At 39.8% G+C, this 16492-nt stretch overlaps 1 protein-coding gene across 2 annotated transcripts in view; it reads right to left on the reverse strand.

Annotated features, from left to right (window-relative positions):
• Positions 1 to 943: 943 nt before the first annotated feature.
• Positions 944 to 16492, reverse strand: part of GCLC (glutamate-cysteine ligase catalytic subunit) — a 47745-nt gene continuing 32196 nt past the window's right edge. The window contains exons 7-16 of one of the 2 annotated variants that reach the window (XM_034991603.1): positions 14967 to 15041; positions 14391 to 14507; positions 13243 to 13381; positions 12676 to 12788; positions 12095 to 12187; positions 11699 to 11803; positions 4238 to 4319; positions 4050 to 4153; positions 3853 to 3973; positions 944 to 2600 (exon numbers count right to left, since the gene is read on the reverse strand). In XM_034991603.1, the coding sequence (XP_034847494.1) occupies positions 2389 to 2600; positions 3853 to 3973; positions 4050 to 4153; positions 4238 to 4319; positions 11699 to 11803; positions 12095 to 12187; positions 12676 to 12788; positions 13243 to 13381; positions 14391 to 14507; positions 14967 to 15041 (1161 nt within the window). In that variant the 3' untranslated portion in view covers positions 944 to 2388. The remainder of the gene's footprint in view (positions 2601 to 3852; positions 3974 to 4049; positions 4154 to 4237; positions 4320 to 11698; positions 11804 to 12094; positions 12188 to 12675; positions 12789 to 13242; positions 13382 to 14390; positions 14508 to 14966; positions 15042 to 16492) is intronic. The other variant, XM_034991604.1, reaches the window with a different exon arrangement.

Raw genomic sequence — 16492 nt, forward strand, 5'->3', positions numbered from 1 at the left:
CCCAAATTCTCTGTTGGGCTCAGATGGTAAAACTCAGGAAAGGTGGCGGTCTGGTTTTTGGGAAGAGAAGAATCTAGATACAACACATTAGAACTAAAGACAAGTGTCACTCGAGACTTAAAATGACTATAGCTGAGGTACAGAGCATGATCTAAGTCCTTGTTACTCAAAAGGGACCCACAGAGCAGCAGCCTCAGCATCTCCTGGGAGCGTTTTAGAAGTGGAAAACAGACCCCACCCCAGGCCCACTAAGCCAGAATGTGCAACTTACTAAGATCCCAGCAGATCTGGATGCAGATTAGTTTGACAAGTCCTGCCCTAGGATCATTCAGATAAAGAAGTCCGAGCTAAGAAAAGTGGATTGACCATCATGTTATAAGGGGCTCAGGGGGAGGAGAGGATGTTGATCCAAACACATGGGTTGGCAACAGCTCTTGGCCAGGCTTGCTGATTCACAGTCCTGTGTCTCTAGCTTACAGTGGACACAGCACCACCCCTGTGACCACTGACTCAGCACGGCAGTAGTCTGGACTGAAAGAAACATCCACTGCCAGGGGTCCTGTCATCCGTCCAGCAGGTCTCTCCCCTCCCCCTGGGGGTGGACAGCTCCTAAAGGAGTGGAGGCACCTGTTTTGAGACCAGGCTTCTTTCTAAAAACATCGGAGGATTGCAATGAAGAAATGTCACTGGAGAACCTGGGTGGCTCAGTCGTTAAGCGTCTGCTGTCGGCTCAGGTCATGATCCCAGGGTCCTGGGTTCCAGCCCCGTGTCAGGCTCCCTGCTCAGCAGGGAGTCTGCTTCTCCCTCTCTCCCCTGCTTGTGCGCACTCGCTCGCACTGTCATAAAATCTTAAAAAAAAAAAAATGTCATGGAGGATCTGGGCTAATTACAACAATCCCCATCACCCTCCATTTAGCTGTGGAACTCACACATCCGAAAGCTGTCAGAATGCTAATTCCATTCTTTTATTTCCTCATACCACAAACATTTTTAGTTCATCTGCCTTTTTACAACCTGATTTATACAAGCAAACTGCAAATGAAAAACAGGCATTCTTAAATCCTTCAAAATACATGTATGAAACATCGCACAAAGCATAGTATTTATACACAAACAGGCTTAGCTGAAGCAGCTTTATCGCAGTTTGTTAAAATTAGCATTACAACTTAAATATTTATGCCTATAAAAGTTTGCATAATCTGCTATACATAGTTATTTCAGAAGCAGTTAGGACCTAACTAATTGGGGGAAAAAAAAAAACCAACAAAAGCACTAACAATTATGTAAACTTAAATTATTTACAATTGAACATGTAGGGTCCTGATTCACAAAACTTAGTGCACATCATGATTCATTCATGGTTTTCATAGAGAAGGTAAGTATTATGTGGAATATTTCCCAGGTAAAATCTAGAATGGTCTTTAGGAGAATGTCAATATGTTTACTGGAAACTAGAGAAAAAGTAACAAAACAAAGACTTGAGCAACTGCTTTTGATTTGAAAATTGAAGTATATATATAGCAGCGATCAGAACCAAAAGGGGCCACAACAGGGCTGGTGCTATTTCTGACATTACTCTTGGTATGTACAGGAAGAGAATTCTGCCCCTTTTTTTAATAATTAAAAAAATCACCCCCCCAGTTCACCACAGGTGAATTCAAAGTAATAGTCTTTCTTTCTACAGACTGCTCTTTAAACTTAATGCCTAAATCAGCAAATTTAAACAAAGAAGTACCTTTTATAACAGCCTTCAGTTCAATGGATTTTATTTAGAGGTGAAAGCTTGAGGCAGGGTGACCAAGCTGTTAGCTATTCCAATTACAAAAGAAACATTAGAGACAAGGTGCCAGAAACCCAAGGTTACCCTGGAAGCATTTCAAGGGATTCAATAGTGATTTTAAGTACACAACAAAGAAGACTCAAAGAAAATTAACAAGACTAACTTTTTTTAAAGAGAAGTGATAAATTTCAGTGAATCAGGTCCCAGGTAAAGTCTTAAAAAAAACAAAACAAAACCAAAAATTTACAGTAAACATCTTAAACTCTGGAATGCAGGTATAGTACAGTGACAAGTACATTACATTTACAAAACTGCTCAGACAGTAGGTATTCCAGAGTAAGAACTGAAAAATGTACAAGCCAGTTCACAAGGACTTTAGATACAATGTTATTAAAATACATTGTTAATCATAAAAATATTTTACTATGTACATGTATGCTGTATAAACTCTAGATTTACCTACTGAAGGAAAGCCTCTAAACCCATCTCTGGCCGACTGGCCCGAGAGTGCCATTCTAGAATTTGGTCTTCATCCCACACACGGGCTGAGGAGTACTGCAGTCAGTTCTCCAATAAAATAGTAATATGTTTTTCCTTCGGCAGAAGGTCTAGTTGGAAGAGTCAGTTTTACTTCCACTGTATTTTACTTTCCTAAATGCTGGTCCAAGTAACTCTGGGCATTCACATAATTCATTTGCAATTTGGTTACACTTTAAAATAAGGCTATAGTTCATTTCATCAGTTATCACACTGTCTTGCTTGTAGTCAGGATGGTTTGCGATAAACTCTCTCATCCACCTGGCAACTGTCATTAGTTCTCCTGGAGGGGGAAAAATTAAGACAACATAAGTTTTTTTTTTTTTTTTACAGTAAGTTCACTTTGGTGACTGGCATAAACACAATCCTAAAGAAAAATCAGTATGACCTTCTGGTGTACCCACATGGCAGAGGCTGGGGAAGTTGGAAGAATTCCTCCTGGGGAAGAATTTTAGGTTGCAGGCAACTAGCACACACATCCCAAGGTTCGATGTTACCCACACAGGGGCACTGCCAGCTCTTCAGAAACGGGAAGCCACTAAGGATGTCACGTACGCGAGGACTACAGCTAACACTGATGTGTGACGTGGAAGTTGGTAGGACAGTAGACCCTAGGAGTTCTCATCACAAGGAGAAATTTTCTTTTTCTTTTCTTCTGTCTATATAAGAAGAGGATCTTGACTGAGCCTACTGTGGTAATCGCTTCATCATATATGTAAATCAAACCATCCTGCCGTAGGCCTTACGTTTATGCTATGATGTATGTCAATTATTCTTCAACCAAACTGGAAAGAAATCCAAAACCAGGAGCTAAAACGTGTAGTAGAGCATGTGTCCTCCCATTTGGCTGGAGCTGTTACTGATTCAGGAAGTGTAGGGTCTGAAGTTCCCAGAACCATCTTCGATCAAAGAGGTGGAGAAAATAAGGAATAGTTAAGTAGAATGAATGAAGGGAGGAACTGGCAGACACGCCGTTTCGGGGTATATCTTATGTGACTCCATGAAAGTCTCAAGGGAAATGTCAGACGCCATTACTATTACTCTTACAGCTGACTGCTCCCTTGTGCCAGGCCCTTGTTAGGCACCATCAATGTGATCTCAAAACAAACAAAGAGGGGTTTTGGGGCACTCACTGGATCAGAAGCAGGCTGAAGAACCAGACGTCCTAGCTGTCGCTCCTGTAACCTAGAGTTACTTAGCCCTAAAGAGAGCGCCCGTGGTGATGTACAACAAACACAGCTGCCCATAAATGACTAACAGGCAATCTAGATACTCTAGTTCATTGTCTAAGATGCTATGGACTTAAAGACGCATCACTGCTTGATGAACTGGTACGAGAAAAACCACTGCCAATTAAACGGTCAATGATTATAAGGTGCATCCCATTGCAGAGACATCAAGTGTGAAAAAGAATGCACTGATAAAATACAGTATACCTGAAAAGACTATGTTAAGAAACTGAAGACTGTAAGACTGTAAAGGTTCTGCCTACATTAAGATTTAAAACAAGAAAGAAAAAGCAAAGGATGCCATACCAGATGCTCTCTTCTTAATTAGCTTTAGGTAGTTCAGAATACTGCATCTGGTGTCCACATCCACTTCCATGTTTTCAAGGTAAGAGTTCAGAATTGGGATCAGTCCAGGAAACACAGCTTCCTACGAGAAGCAGGGCACATCATTAGTGCTCTGGCCACAGGTGGAGGCGGTGAGGGGCGTGGAGCAGGGCCCCTACCTTCCCGTTGATGATGGTGTCTATGCTCATCAGGGTGTACTCCTCTACTGCCTGTTCCGTGCTGTTCTGGGCCTTGCTGTAGCCGTCCACCATGGTGGTGCCACCTGCCAGAGGACAGGACAGAGGCGCTTGAGCAGCGTGCTGTAGCCTAAAGTAAGTGACCCTAGAAATCCAAGAGAATGTAATACCTTTGCAAATATCTTTCCTGAAATAAAACATTCCCTGCAAGACAGCATCGCGTTTCTGTGCAACTTTCATGTTTTCATCAACCTAAGGGAGAAAAATAATCATGGCTACGTCAGAACATTCTCGATCCAACATAGAAGTTGTGGTGCCTTCCTCGCTTTTGCAATTAAGACTCACCCCATAAGAATTCTAATTTTCCCTTCAACGCTTTCTGTTGGAGGAACAGACTTTTCACTTTTATGTGCGGCCTGTGTCCTCCAACTACAGATGGGCATGTGCTTTTTAATAAGAACGGGGGAATTCTAAGTTTACTTTAAAAAACACAACAAAAACTTACATTCACATGGGCTTCCTGTACTCCAAAACACCTTTAGAAACAAAGCTGTGACTGAGCCTAGTAGGAAATCCCTGGAGGGCAAGGGGTTGGTTCTCTTCTCACAGCACAGTGACTCACCCAAGATGCCAGGGTAACCAAAGGCAGAGAACCCAGAGAGAACTTCTGGTTCAGTGCTGTGCCCTCCCTACCACGGGGGATTTGCTGCCTCACTGTGGTGAGGAGAGGAAAAGAGTCGACAGATTGTCAAATATGGAATAAGGTTAGCCCTCTAAGAACAGAGGGTCCATCTGGTAGTTCTGGCCACAGCAACTATACATGAGCTCAAAAAACTTTTAAAAAAATCTATATATACCCAGGAATGCCTGGGTGGCTCAGTTGGCTAAGCATCAGACTCTTGATCTTAGCTCAGGTCTTGATCTCAGGGTCGTGAGGTTGGGGCTCTATGATGGGGCTCTATGATGGGCATGGAGCCTACTTAAAAAAGAAAAAAAAAGAAAAAGGAAAAAAAAAATATACTCAGCAGTAAGACTGCTGGATCATGTGGTATGCCCAGGCCACACACCAGATCAGTTAAATCAGAGCCTGCGATTGTGGGTCCCAGCTATCTGTATCTATTTTATATCAAAGCTTCATTTCTGGTGTACAAAATAGTGATTCAACAACTGAATCCATTATGCTGTGCTTGCAACAAATGTAGCTCCCATCTGTCACCATACAACACTAAAGTACCACTAACTATATTCCCTGTCCTTACGCTTTCCTCCCTAGGACTTAGTCCTTGATAACTGGAAGCCTGTACCACCTGCTGCCCTTCCCCATTTTGCTCACTCCCCCACTCCCTCCCCTCTGGCAACCATCGGTTTGTTCTCTGTATTTAAGGGTCTGATTCTGTTTTGTTCATTTTTTTTTTTTTTTTAGATTCTACGTAGAAGTGAAATCACAAGGAACTGGTCTTTCTCTGACTTAGAATAATACTCTTTAGGTCCATTTCTGCTGTCGCAAATGGCAACATCTCATTTTTTATGGCTGAGTACTATTCCATTGTACATATAACCACATCTTTTTTCTCCATCTATTGGTGGACACTTGGATCGCTTCCATATCTTGGCTATTGTAAATAATGCTGCAATAAACATAATAGGGGTGTATATCTTTTTGAATTAATATTTTTTCTTCAGGTAACACCCAGTAGTGGAATTACTAAATCATATTGTAATTCTATTTTTCTGAGGAACCTCCATATGGTTTTCCACAGTGGCTTCACTAACTTACATTCCCACCAACAGTGCACAAAGGGTTTCTTTTTCTCCTCATCCTCACCAACATTGCTATATCTTGTCTTTTTGATTCTAGCCATTTTGACAGGTGTAAGATATCTCATTGTGGTTTCGATTTGCATATCCCTGACGGTGAGTGAACAACTTTTCATATGTCTGCTGGCCATTTGCAGGTCTTCTTTGGAAAAATGTCTATTCAAGCCCTCTGTCCATTTTTTAATCGGATTTTGTTTTGTGTGTGCGTGAACTTTTTTATATATATATATATATATTCTGGATATTAACAGATATAACATTTGCAGATATCTTCTATTCAGCATGTTGCCTTTTTGTTTTGCTGATTGTTTCCTTTTCTGTGCAAAACCTTTTTAGTTTGATGTGGTTACAGATTTTTACTCATTTCCCTTGCCAGAGATGTATCTAGAAAAATATGGCTAAGGTATGTGTCAAAGATTACTGCTTATGTTTTCTTCTATGAGTTTTATGGTTTTAGGTCTCACATTTAGGTCTTCAATCCATTTTGAGTTTATTTTTGTATCTGGTTTAAGAAAGTGGTTCAGTTTCATTCTTTTGCATGTTGCTGTCCAGTTTTTCCAGTACTATTTATTGAAGAGATGGTCTTTTTCCCATTGTATATTCTTGCCTCCTCTGTCATAGACTGACCACATAAGAGTGGGTTTATTTTGGGGCTCTCTATTCTGTTCCACTGACCTACGTGTCTACCTTTGGGCCAGTACCTTACTGTTTCAACTGTAATAGCTTTGTAGTATATCTTGAAATCTGGGATTGTGATACCCCCAGCTTTGTTCTTTCTCAAGATTGCTTTGGCTATTTGGGAGAGGGTTTTTTTGTTGTTGTTCCAAACAAATTTTAGGATTATTCTATGAAAAATACTATTGGTATTTTGATAGGAATTGCACTGAATCTGCAGATTGTTTTAGCAGGGACATTTTAACAATATTCTTCCAGTCCATAAGCATGGTATCTTTCCATTTGTTAGTGTCATCTTCAGTTTCTTTCATCATTGTTTTATAGTTTTCAGAGTACAGGTTTTTCACTCCTTGGTTAAGTTTATTTCTAGGTATTTTCTTTTTTGCTTAATTGTATATAAATTTTACTTTCTGCTTTGTTATTGTGTATAGAAATGCAACAGATTTCTGTGAATTTTATAGCCTACAGCTTTACCAATTCATTTATTACCTCAGAGTTTTTTTGGTGTAGTCTTTAGAGTTTCCTATATAGTATCATGTCATCTGCAAATGAGTTTAACTTACTCCTTACCAATGTGGATGCATTTCTTTTTCTTGTCAGAATCCTGGGACTAGGATGACTTCTAGTACTATGCTGAATAAAAGTGGTAGGAATAGATATCCTTGTCTTGTTCCTGATCTTAGAGGAAAAGCTCTCAGTTTTTCACCACTGAGTATGTTAGCCATGGGTTTTTCATATATGGCCTTTATTATGTTCCCTCTAAACCCACTTTGTTGGGAGTATTCATGAATGGATGTTGAATTTTGCCAAATTTTTTTTTTTTTGCATCCACTGAAATAATGATTTTTATCCTCCACTCCATTAATGTGGTGTACCACATTAAAAGATTTGCAACTACTGAACAATCCTTGCATCCCCAGAATAAATCTCACTTGATCATGGTGAATGATCCTTTTAATGTGTTGTTGAATATGGTTTTCTAATATCTTATTGAGGATTTTGCATCTCTGTTCATCAAAGATACTCACCCATACATCTTCATCTGGTTTTGGTAATAGGGTAATGCTGGCCTCATAGAATGTATATGGAAGCTCTTCTTCCTCTTTTTTTTTTTTTTTTGCAACAGTTTGAGGGAAATAGGTATTAACTCTTCTTTAAATGTTTGGTAGAATTCACCTGTAAATCCATCTGGTCCTGGACTTTTGAGTTTTTGGATTATCAGTTCATTACTATATAGTATTTGGTCTGTTCAGATTTTCTATTTCTTCTGGATTCAGTTTTGGAATATACTATTTCTAGGAATTTATCCATTTCTTCTTGTTTGTCCAATCTGTTGGCATATAATTTTCTGTAGTAGTCTCTTACAATCCTTTGTATTTCTGTGGTGTCAGCTGTTACTTTTTTTTCATCTCTGATTTTACTGTGTTCTCTTTTACTTGAGGAATCTAAAGGTGTTTCAATTTCATTTATCTTTTCAAAGAACCAGCTCTTGGTTCCATTGATCTTTTCTATTGTTTTAGTGTCTATTTCATTTATTTCTGTTCTGAGCTGTATTTCCTACCTCCTACTAATTTGGGGCTTTGTTCTCCTTTCTCTAGTCCCTTTAGGCATAAGGCTCTTCGGAATTTTTCTTGTTTCTTGTGGTAGGCTTGTATCACTGTAATACTCTGTCTCCCAAATTTGGACCATTGTGTTTTTATTTTCATTTGTCTCCATGTACAAAAAACTCTTGATTGTGAATTCTCTATTTTTCCAGTGACTTTTGAAGTAGAGCTGGTAACACTTTTTAGTCTCATTTCTCATAACGAAATTTAGGAGAATCTTAACATACATAAGCTAAAGGGTCATGTTGAACTAGGATGGATGGTGCCAAGTATTTGATTACTGTAAGGCCTGTCTCCCATACTCAATTTCTACTGTTATTTTTATTTTTTTTGAGACACGACCTAAATAATCTAGACACTTCTATGAACATATCCAAATAACAGTATAAATTCCATCATGGCTATGAACAAGTTTTCATTTGATATTTTTTTCTTACTCCTGACAAAAGTTCCTAAAGATCATTTTAATTTTTGCTTTTATGAATTCCTCTTTAGAAGTATACTTTACTACTGCACTTTAGATTATCAGTTTGACTGCTAAGGTTTACTTTAAATCTCTTAAGTATTTAAAGCTATGATTTTCCCTTTAGAGACTAGCTTTGCCAGCAACCTAGTTTTGAGTTCATTTAATACCTACAAGGAAAGTAATTTTAGATTTCCAACAGTTAAATTTCTCTTGAACATCTTTTTGTTGATTTTGGTGGGAATGCATCCTGTATGGTGTTTACTTTTGAAAGGTGAAGAAAATCTTCCTTAGGGCGCTTGGCAAAACATGTGCTGTGGTAGGAGATTTGTGAGGACGACTATACAAAGCCAGCTTATTAACTGTGCCATTTAATTCCCCAAGAGCCTTTCTCTTTCTTTGGTTACATGGCCTGTCAGGCACTGAGTAACAGGCAAGGCACTCTAAGTGATTTACCTCCATGAATCCCACATGTTCTTATAAAAGCCTACTTATCCCCAATTCTACACATGCAAACAGAGGCACTGGGATGCTAAGTACCTTGTTCAGGTTAAAAAGCCGGTAAGGAGTACAGGTGATTTCCGAATTTAATGCTAACAATGCAGCCACATCAGAGCCACCACACTACAGTGCCTTTAATTCTTTTGTGCTTCTGAGAAAGGCCGGCTACACTTTAACGTACAAAACAGAAATCATGGCTCCAATACTATCTTGGAAGAATACAGAAAACGGCTTTCTCTATTTAATACTTTATTCTCACACTTTTGTCTGTTATCAATTTGTCATTTCTGCTCTCTCTTTAAAAGGTCATTATCCAGTTCCCTGTCTTGTTTTAGGGATGCAAACACCTTACACCATTATGTTGCTCTTTTATATCATCTGTTTTAGCTTTTTAACAAGATAGTTTAGTCTATTCACATTTGTTTTCATCTTATTTTCACCATTTTATGTTCTCTGGGCTATATCATATCACTCCCTTGCCCCACCCCTAACTTTTGTGGCACTGAAAAGGTTCTCTTTGTTCTTTTCCCACTCCTTTTAACTAGCAGGTTAGAAGTAAAAATTCTTCCACTGTCCCCTTGGTAGGTAAGAGTTCTGGCATACCATTAGCACTAATAATCTGTTAAGTGTTGATGGAATCACCTGGAATTTCCAGTTTGGGAAGACAATTCTGTTTTCCTTACCCCTCAGGATTCTGTAGACTTTTCTCCATCTCAGCATTTAATGTTGGAGATGAGGAGGGATATCAACTCTTTTTTTTTTCCTCTTGGCACTATCTGATCTTTCTCTCCCATTCAGATGGCTGATTTTTCTCTTTTAGGATTCAGAAATTCCTAGATTTGGGTTCTTTAAATATTTCTGTCCCATCCTCAAAGGACTCTCACTCAGGGAAAATTCTATTTCTCAGATTACTGGATCTCATTTTTTTATATAGATCATTCTCTTCTAAATGATTGTAAACATTGAACTTTCCAGAGGAATTCGCCATGTTTCAGTTTTTCCATGATTTCCATTTTCTTGTCATCCTGAGATAAATCTCAATTTGGTTCCTAGATTATCAACTTGGATCTTTAACATCGTTGGCTTTAACTGGTGAATATACTGAGTTTTAAAAGCGTAGCTTTTTCTACGAACTCTTCTCCAAATGCTCTCTCCTCCATAGTGCTTGGTTATTTTCTCTAGAATTTTTTCAAGGGCACTAATTAGAATTTCTTTAAGAATTCTTTCCAGTTGCTTGAATTAACTATATTTCACTGAGGGGAATGCATTCTGTAAGCCCAGCTGGGCCCTTCCCTTAAGGCATTAAAAGTTATCCATTTTCCACTGACTTTCAGACATCTATTCATATTTGTTAACAAAGGCATAGATGGGGAACTTCCAGGGACTCTTCCTTACAGGGGCTGATCCCCCTTAGCAGGTCTACCTGTATGGGCAAATGGCCCATAGAATCCTATGGGTTACTTTTGGCCTGGGTGTTAAGAGCAGGCAGAGACAGGCTGAGGCCAAACTTCCCTCAGGGTGTGCGGGTGGGACAGGTACAGGCTGGAGATCCCCCTCATGGAGATAGTAGGGAGTGAGGTGGGACAGAGGCTGAGCTAGGCATTTCTTTTTTCCTTCCGTGCTTGCTCTGACAGGGCTGCTCTACCTCTCCTTTCTTTGGCACTAAATCCTCAGCAGACCCCTCACTCAGCCCAGCAACCTTTCCCAGCCACTTGCTGCGCCCAGGGACCCACTGGCCCTGGAAGCAAAGGTCTCCAGTTAATTAGCTGCTGTCTCACAGTCTGGAATTGTTCCAAGGCTCTGCTGGGAAACAGCTTCCAGAGAGCTCCTTTTTGAGTTTTTATTGGGCTGGAGCTGATGAACTAGTAGTTGTTTTTCTGATAGTCCAATCTACCTTCTCCAGAAACATCTCCAGTTTGGTTCCACTGAGGTGACCTTTTCCTGCATCCCAGCAGTTACACTTGCCCCTCTCCTATTTTACTATCATAACCAAAACGGCATTTGGGGGAGGATGAAATCAACTTGTGGATTCTCTCCAACCATCATCCTAAATTGAAAGCTTCTAGAAATAAAGTAGTTATTCAAAAGCAACCCTAAGGGGCACCTGGGTGGCTCAGTCGTTAAGCGTCTGCCTTCGGCTCAGGTCATGATCCCAGGGTCCTGGGATCGAGCCCCGCGTTGGGCTCCCTGCTCAGTGGGAAGCCTGCTTCTCCCTCTCCCACTGCCCCGGCTTGTGTTCCCTCTCTCACTGTCTCTGTCAAATAAATAAATAAAATCTTTAAAAAACAACAACAACAAAAAAACAAAAGCAACCCTAAATCTCTTTCAAACAGGCTAAGGAGCTACTGTTAGCACTTTTTGTTTTCCAGGAATCTCTACTAATGCAGTACCAAAATCTACAGCATAAGCTTTGGTTTAAAAGGAAAAAGAATAGGGTAGAGGAGAAGCCATTTTATTCTAAATGGTGAAAATTCTCAATCAGGTCAGATCTAAAATAAATATTATACATAAATAAGCAACAGATAATAATCTGTAGATACCCAAACCCATCACTATACCGACATTCTTACCTTTGATAGTGGAATGAGAAAATCCAGTTTGTATGAAAGGATCACTCTGGTAAGCAGCACCACAAACACCACATATGCAGAGTTCTCAAAGTCTGTTAACTGAACCTAGACAAGCAGGAGCCCAGAGAAGTTATGGACCAACTACACAAACATGCTCTTCCCTGACAGGCCCCTCCTCAGATCATGTCATGCCCAAGCCAGCTCCTACTTCACCACGTGGGGCTTGGAAGCCCTCTGTCCACAATCTATTCTCAGAAGTCAATCTTTAGGTTTTGGACCTGCTTTTATCATGCACGTATTTGATTTGTATTTGAAGAGCCTCTGAGAAGAGCATTAGAAGGGTAATGGGCAGAGGACGGGCATGATCGAATCACTTCCTGCTGATGTGCATCTTACCTCCATGGGTCGGAATTCTACTCTCCATCCAATATCTGAGTTTGGAGGAGGGGGTTTAAATCTCATCGTCTGCCAATTTGTGGACTGAATATTCTATAATAAAAAAAAGCAGACAATAAAACCAACTTTCCACATGTCCAGGATAATATTAAGATGGCTTGATATTTAATAAGGGAAAATTATTCATTGCTGATACCAAATACTCCTTAATTTACAAATACAAAAAGGTACAATGTAGTATTTCCTTGGTGTGTGACCTACTAGGAAAACAAAGTGTTTAACAAAAGTTGGGTGATATGTTGGCAGCACAGAAATAATTGATGCCATTTTTTTTTATGCAGCAAGTTTGAATTTTTCACCTTTCTGCAATCAAGAGAAAATACAGAAAAAATGCAAAATCAGATATAACTTGTCAGAATCATAAAATAAGGGTACTTTAAACCAATCTAAAATTTCTTAATTCTTTATTGCACTAGACAGTGAAAGGCGTCAAGAGATTTCTCCTATAACTGCTCACAGGTACAGAAAATGGCCTCCATCTTGGTTAGTGAAGTGCAATGCATTTAAAACAGAGGTGATACCTCAAAATGGTCAGATTCATTGGCATCATCCAAGTGTATTTTCTCTTCGAACAGAGTCAGTGGGTCTCTAATGAAGAGATGAGCAACATGCTGGGCCAGGAGACGATCAATGCCTGTCAAGAGAGGTTACACCAGACTCCCATCAAAGCCACAGGCTCCATTGTGTCTAAGTCCAGTAAGAAGACAGGACAGCTCAGCAAGTTTGAAGACAGGGCATCTAAAAGCTTAGGAAGTGGCTGGTTTGTTCAGTATCTGCATGTTGCCCAGGGTTTTATCCTACAGACCCTGAGAAAGTGCCAGAATTTTCTTTGCTACTTACACAATGCCTGGTGGGGCACTGGTGTGGACCTAGATACAGACCTCCAAAGTAAGTTCCTTTGCTAAAAGTCAAGAAGATCTCACAAGTATTTGGAACTTGAAACTTTAGGAACAAGCAGCCTCATAAGAAAAGTTAAGAGACTTCACACTAAAAATAGAAACCAGACCAGAAGTCAGCAACAAGTTCTAAAGAGCTTTGAATAACTAAAAGTGTGTAATCAAATCTAGAGAAAAGGAGTGGCTGCTCACCTTCCTGCAACAGTTGTTCGTAGATTTCTTTATCTATCGTCAAGTCGATGTCATTGTACTTCTCACCACACTCAGATAAGTAACTGTCTATCGAATCGTATCGGGACTTACTGATCCTATAGTTATTGTTCTTCAGTGGCTAAAATTGAAAAAAAATACGAATGAATGTCATATAAAATGCTCTGGAAATAAATGCTTTTATGTTTTATATGTAATAATTATATATAAATATCCAACCTGAAAAAAAGTTAATCCTGAGACGTTATCAGGGAAAATTGTTTTTTAAAAATCTGGAAGTAACTTAAGTAGCTGCTCTCTGATATGACTTAAGTATACTTTTTTTTTTTTTTAAAGCAGATCGCCTTCATTCTTATTAAGCTAGGAAAATATATGCCAAGGTTGAAAGCAAACCTATTAACGTAAAACAGAGCTACTAAAATCATTTCTCCCTTAAAGTTTTATTCTACTCAGGCAACATGTTCAACAGCACTCACATGAAGACCAGAGCAGACCAGTGCAGCCCTGGCTGAGAACATCAGAGGCTCATTTAAAAACCATGTCCAGGTCCCAGTTCTGGAGATACTTGTTCATTAGGTCTAAAATGGGCCTGGGTGTCTATTTTTAAAGATCTTCAAAGGTGGTTTTGACGCACACTCCAGGTTGGAGAGGTACACAGTCACAGTTCAACATGCAAACAAGAGGCACTAACCTACCCTTAGTAGGCAAATCTAACCCTTTATATGGGGCAAAATAATCTTTGACCACAGATTCCACAGCAGAAAGCTCATATACAAAGCACTCATGCAGTATCAAAAGCCTTTTGGTAACAATAGCCCATCAGCACTTAGTTCCAAAATATAAGGGGAAAAAAAGCATCACTAAGTTTTAGAAGAGGAGGAAACAAATATAGATTTCAAAAAGTGATGAAAACTCCTTACCCCAACCAAATCATGTTTCCTATATATTCACCCCAAAACAAACACTATGACATCAAAGACAAATTTATAACCTGTGAATTTCTTCCCACCTGTGACTAAACCACTCAAGATAAAAATTTAAGGGAGACTTCAACATTATAAGTAATTACAATAACCCCATTTTACCTGCTTGATTTTTTAAAAAAGGCTATTAAGGAAAATCACTCCCACCTCCAGTCCTCTCTCCTCCCGAGTTCTATCATCTACAGATGCAGAAATCACTCCCCAGCGACAATCAATGTCAGACACATAGCCTCGGTAAAAGGGAGATGCAGCGCTCAAAGCCATCTAAAAACAAACAAGAGTCAGCACCTGCAGGTTCAAAGTGTCACTTACACGCTGAGAAAAGCACCATGCAGTTATCTCTGGTCTAGAAGAATCAGTTTAGGTGAGCCCTATGGAGCTCTACTCCTCTGTGCTTGCTTTTTCATAGTGAAAGATACCAAAAGGGACTCAAATCCTTGGATGGGATTCATTTAATCATCCCCTCTGTCATGCTGAATGTGAAGGACAGGAGAGGGGAAACGGCTACACTCAAACTTGACACTTTAACACACAGATGTCTTACTAGCAATAGTAAACTTCTACAGCTTGGAGTAAGTCCATTAGCTCTAAATGCAAACTCTTTATGTTAGTTCATTTCTGAATAAAGTCTTAACTGGACTTAAATGGCACAGAGTCAGCAAATGTTGCACAAGCACTCTCTCTACAAAGAAGTCTTTTAAGTAAGATGTCGTTTCTACTTACGACAATTGGACAGATAGTGGCCAACTGATCGTACAGGTATCTGGCTTCAGATATGCTGCAGGCTTGGAACGTTACCTGTTTAAAAATTACAGGTTATTAACAATGATGAATCATCAACATCCTCCCCAAGGAGTCGAGTCTGAGGAGGAGGATGGCCAGGGAAGACAGAGGGCATGGTGTGCAACGGTCACTCCACAGCTAACAACACTTATTAACACAGCAGTTTTGTTTTTAAAAGTTGCCTTGGATGAATTTTGCCAAACAATGGCATTTGATCATGTTCACAACTAATATAACCATTTCCTAAGTTAAATAGGATTAAAATGTCAGGAAAGGAAAGGAAGACACTAGGTAAATGGCAAGTTCAGCAAGGCATCGCCGTGACTTATTTCCCTCGACAGCATCCCAGGCACTTCAGTTAGCTCAACGGTTAGAGAAATTTTGGTACAAAAGGATAGAGATGCTCATAATGGATTTCAAAGCTCACTGGTGGCAAGTACAGGAATAGCCTGGGACACAGTGAGACTGGAGGAAGGGAGAGCAGTTAAAATACTGCAGCTGACTAACCAAGGAGGGCTGTAGGAGGCGGCACACCGGAGTCAAAGCAGTGGCCGCTAGGAGCCGGGGTGGGGTGGGGGTAGAGAGAATAAAGGTGTGACTTAGGTTTTGGCTTGGGTGTTCCTGGGACAGACAGTGAGCAGAGGCACCAAGACACGACGGGCATATGAAGGAAAGGAGCACGTAAAGAAACGCTTTAAGTGGCTGGGTCTCCAGGGCTAATGCCCAGAAGACAAGTCTGGGGTGAAGAAGTATTTATGGAGGAAGCTCAGATAATGTTCTGAAGATGGGCAGGATCACCCAGGAAGCCTGCAGAAGAGGCGTAAGTAGAACATTTCAGAGTTAGGCAGAGAAAAAAAAATCGTATCATTCATTAGTACAAATGTTGTAGAAACAGTTACCCAAAAGAAACCAAAAAAGGCCTGCCTGCCTTGGGGTGGGGAGCAGTGGAAGAGACTAGGAACACAAATCCTGGTTGGGTTATAGCATATCTGTATTAACTGCAAATGGGGAACAGTTTTCCTGTCCTCTGTTATTTAATAATGATATTTTGAATTTAGTGTTGGTGTAGGAAATAAATAAGGGCTTAATCCTTGAAAGAGTAGCAGAGTGAATGTTTACTGTTATAATCCCAACCTGTTATTTCCCAGTTTTAGCCAGGTCTCAATTTTGCTTTTTTAACAAAGAACTTCTGTTAGGAGATTCACCGTCTACCTGGAGAATTATATTCACGTCAGTGTGGTAACTACAGAAAAATAATTATTTAGACAACTTGCTATAATTTCTGTTAATGATTCAACGCTATATTTTAATTAAAATGCCCTGGCAATTAACCAGCCATTACTAATTAATACAACATAGAGAAGAGTTGTGTCCTAGACCTCAAGGAATAAGACTATCAAAGGTTAAAGGAAGAGCCTAAGCAGGGTTGGCAATTGGGTCACTCTTCACCAAAACAAGGGCAGTTT

The sequence above is a fragment of the Mirounga leonina genome, unplaced genomic scaffold (assembly GCF_011800145.1).
Source record: "Mirounga leonina isolate KUSES-001 unplaced genomic scaffold, KU_Mleo_1.0 Mir_53, whole genome shotgun sequence".
NCBI lineage: Eukaryota > Metazoa > Chordata > Mammalia > Carnivora > Phocidae > Mirounga > Mirounga leonina.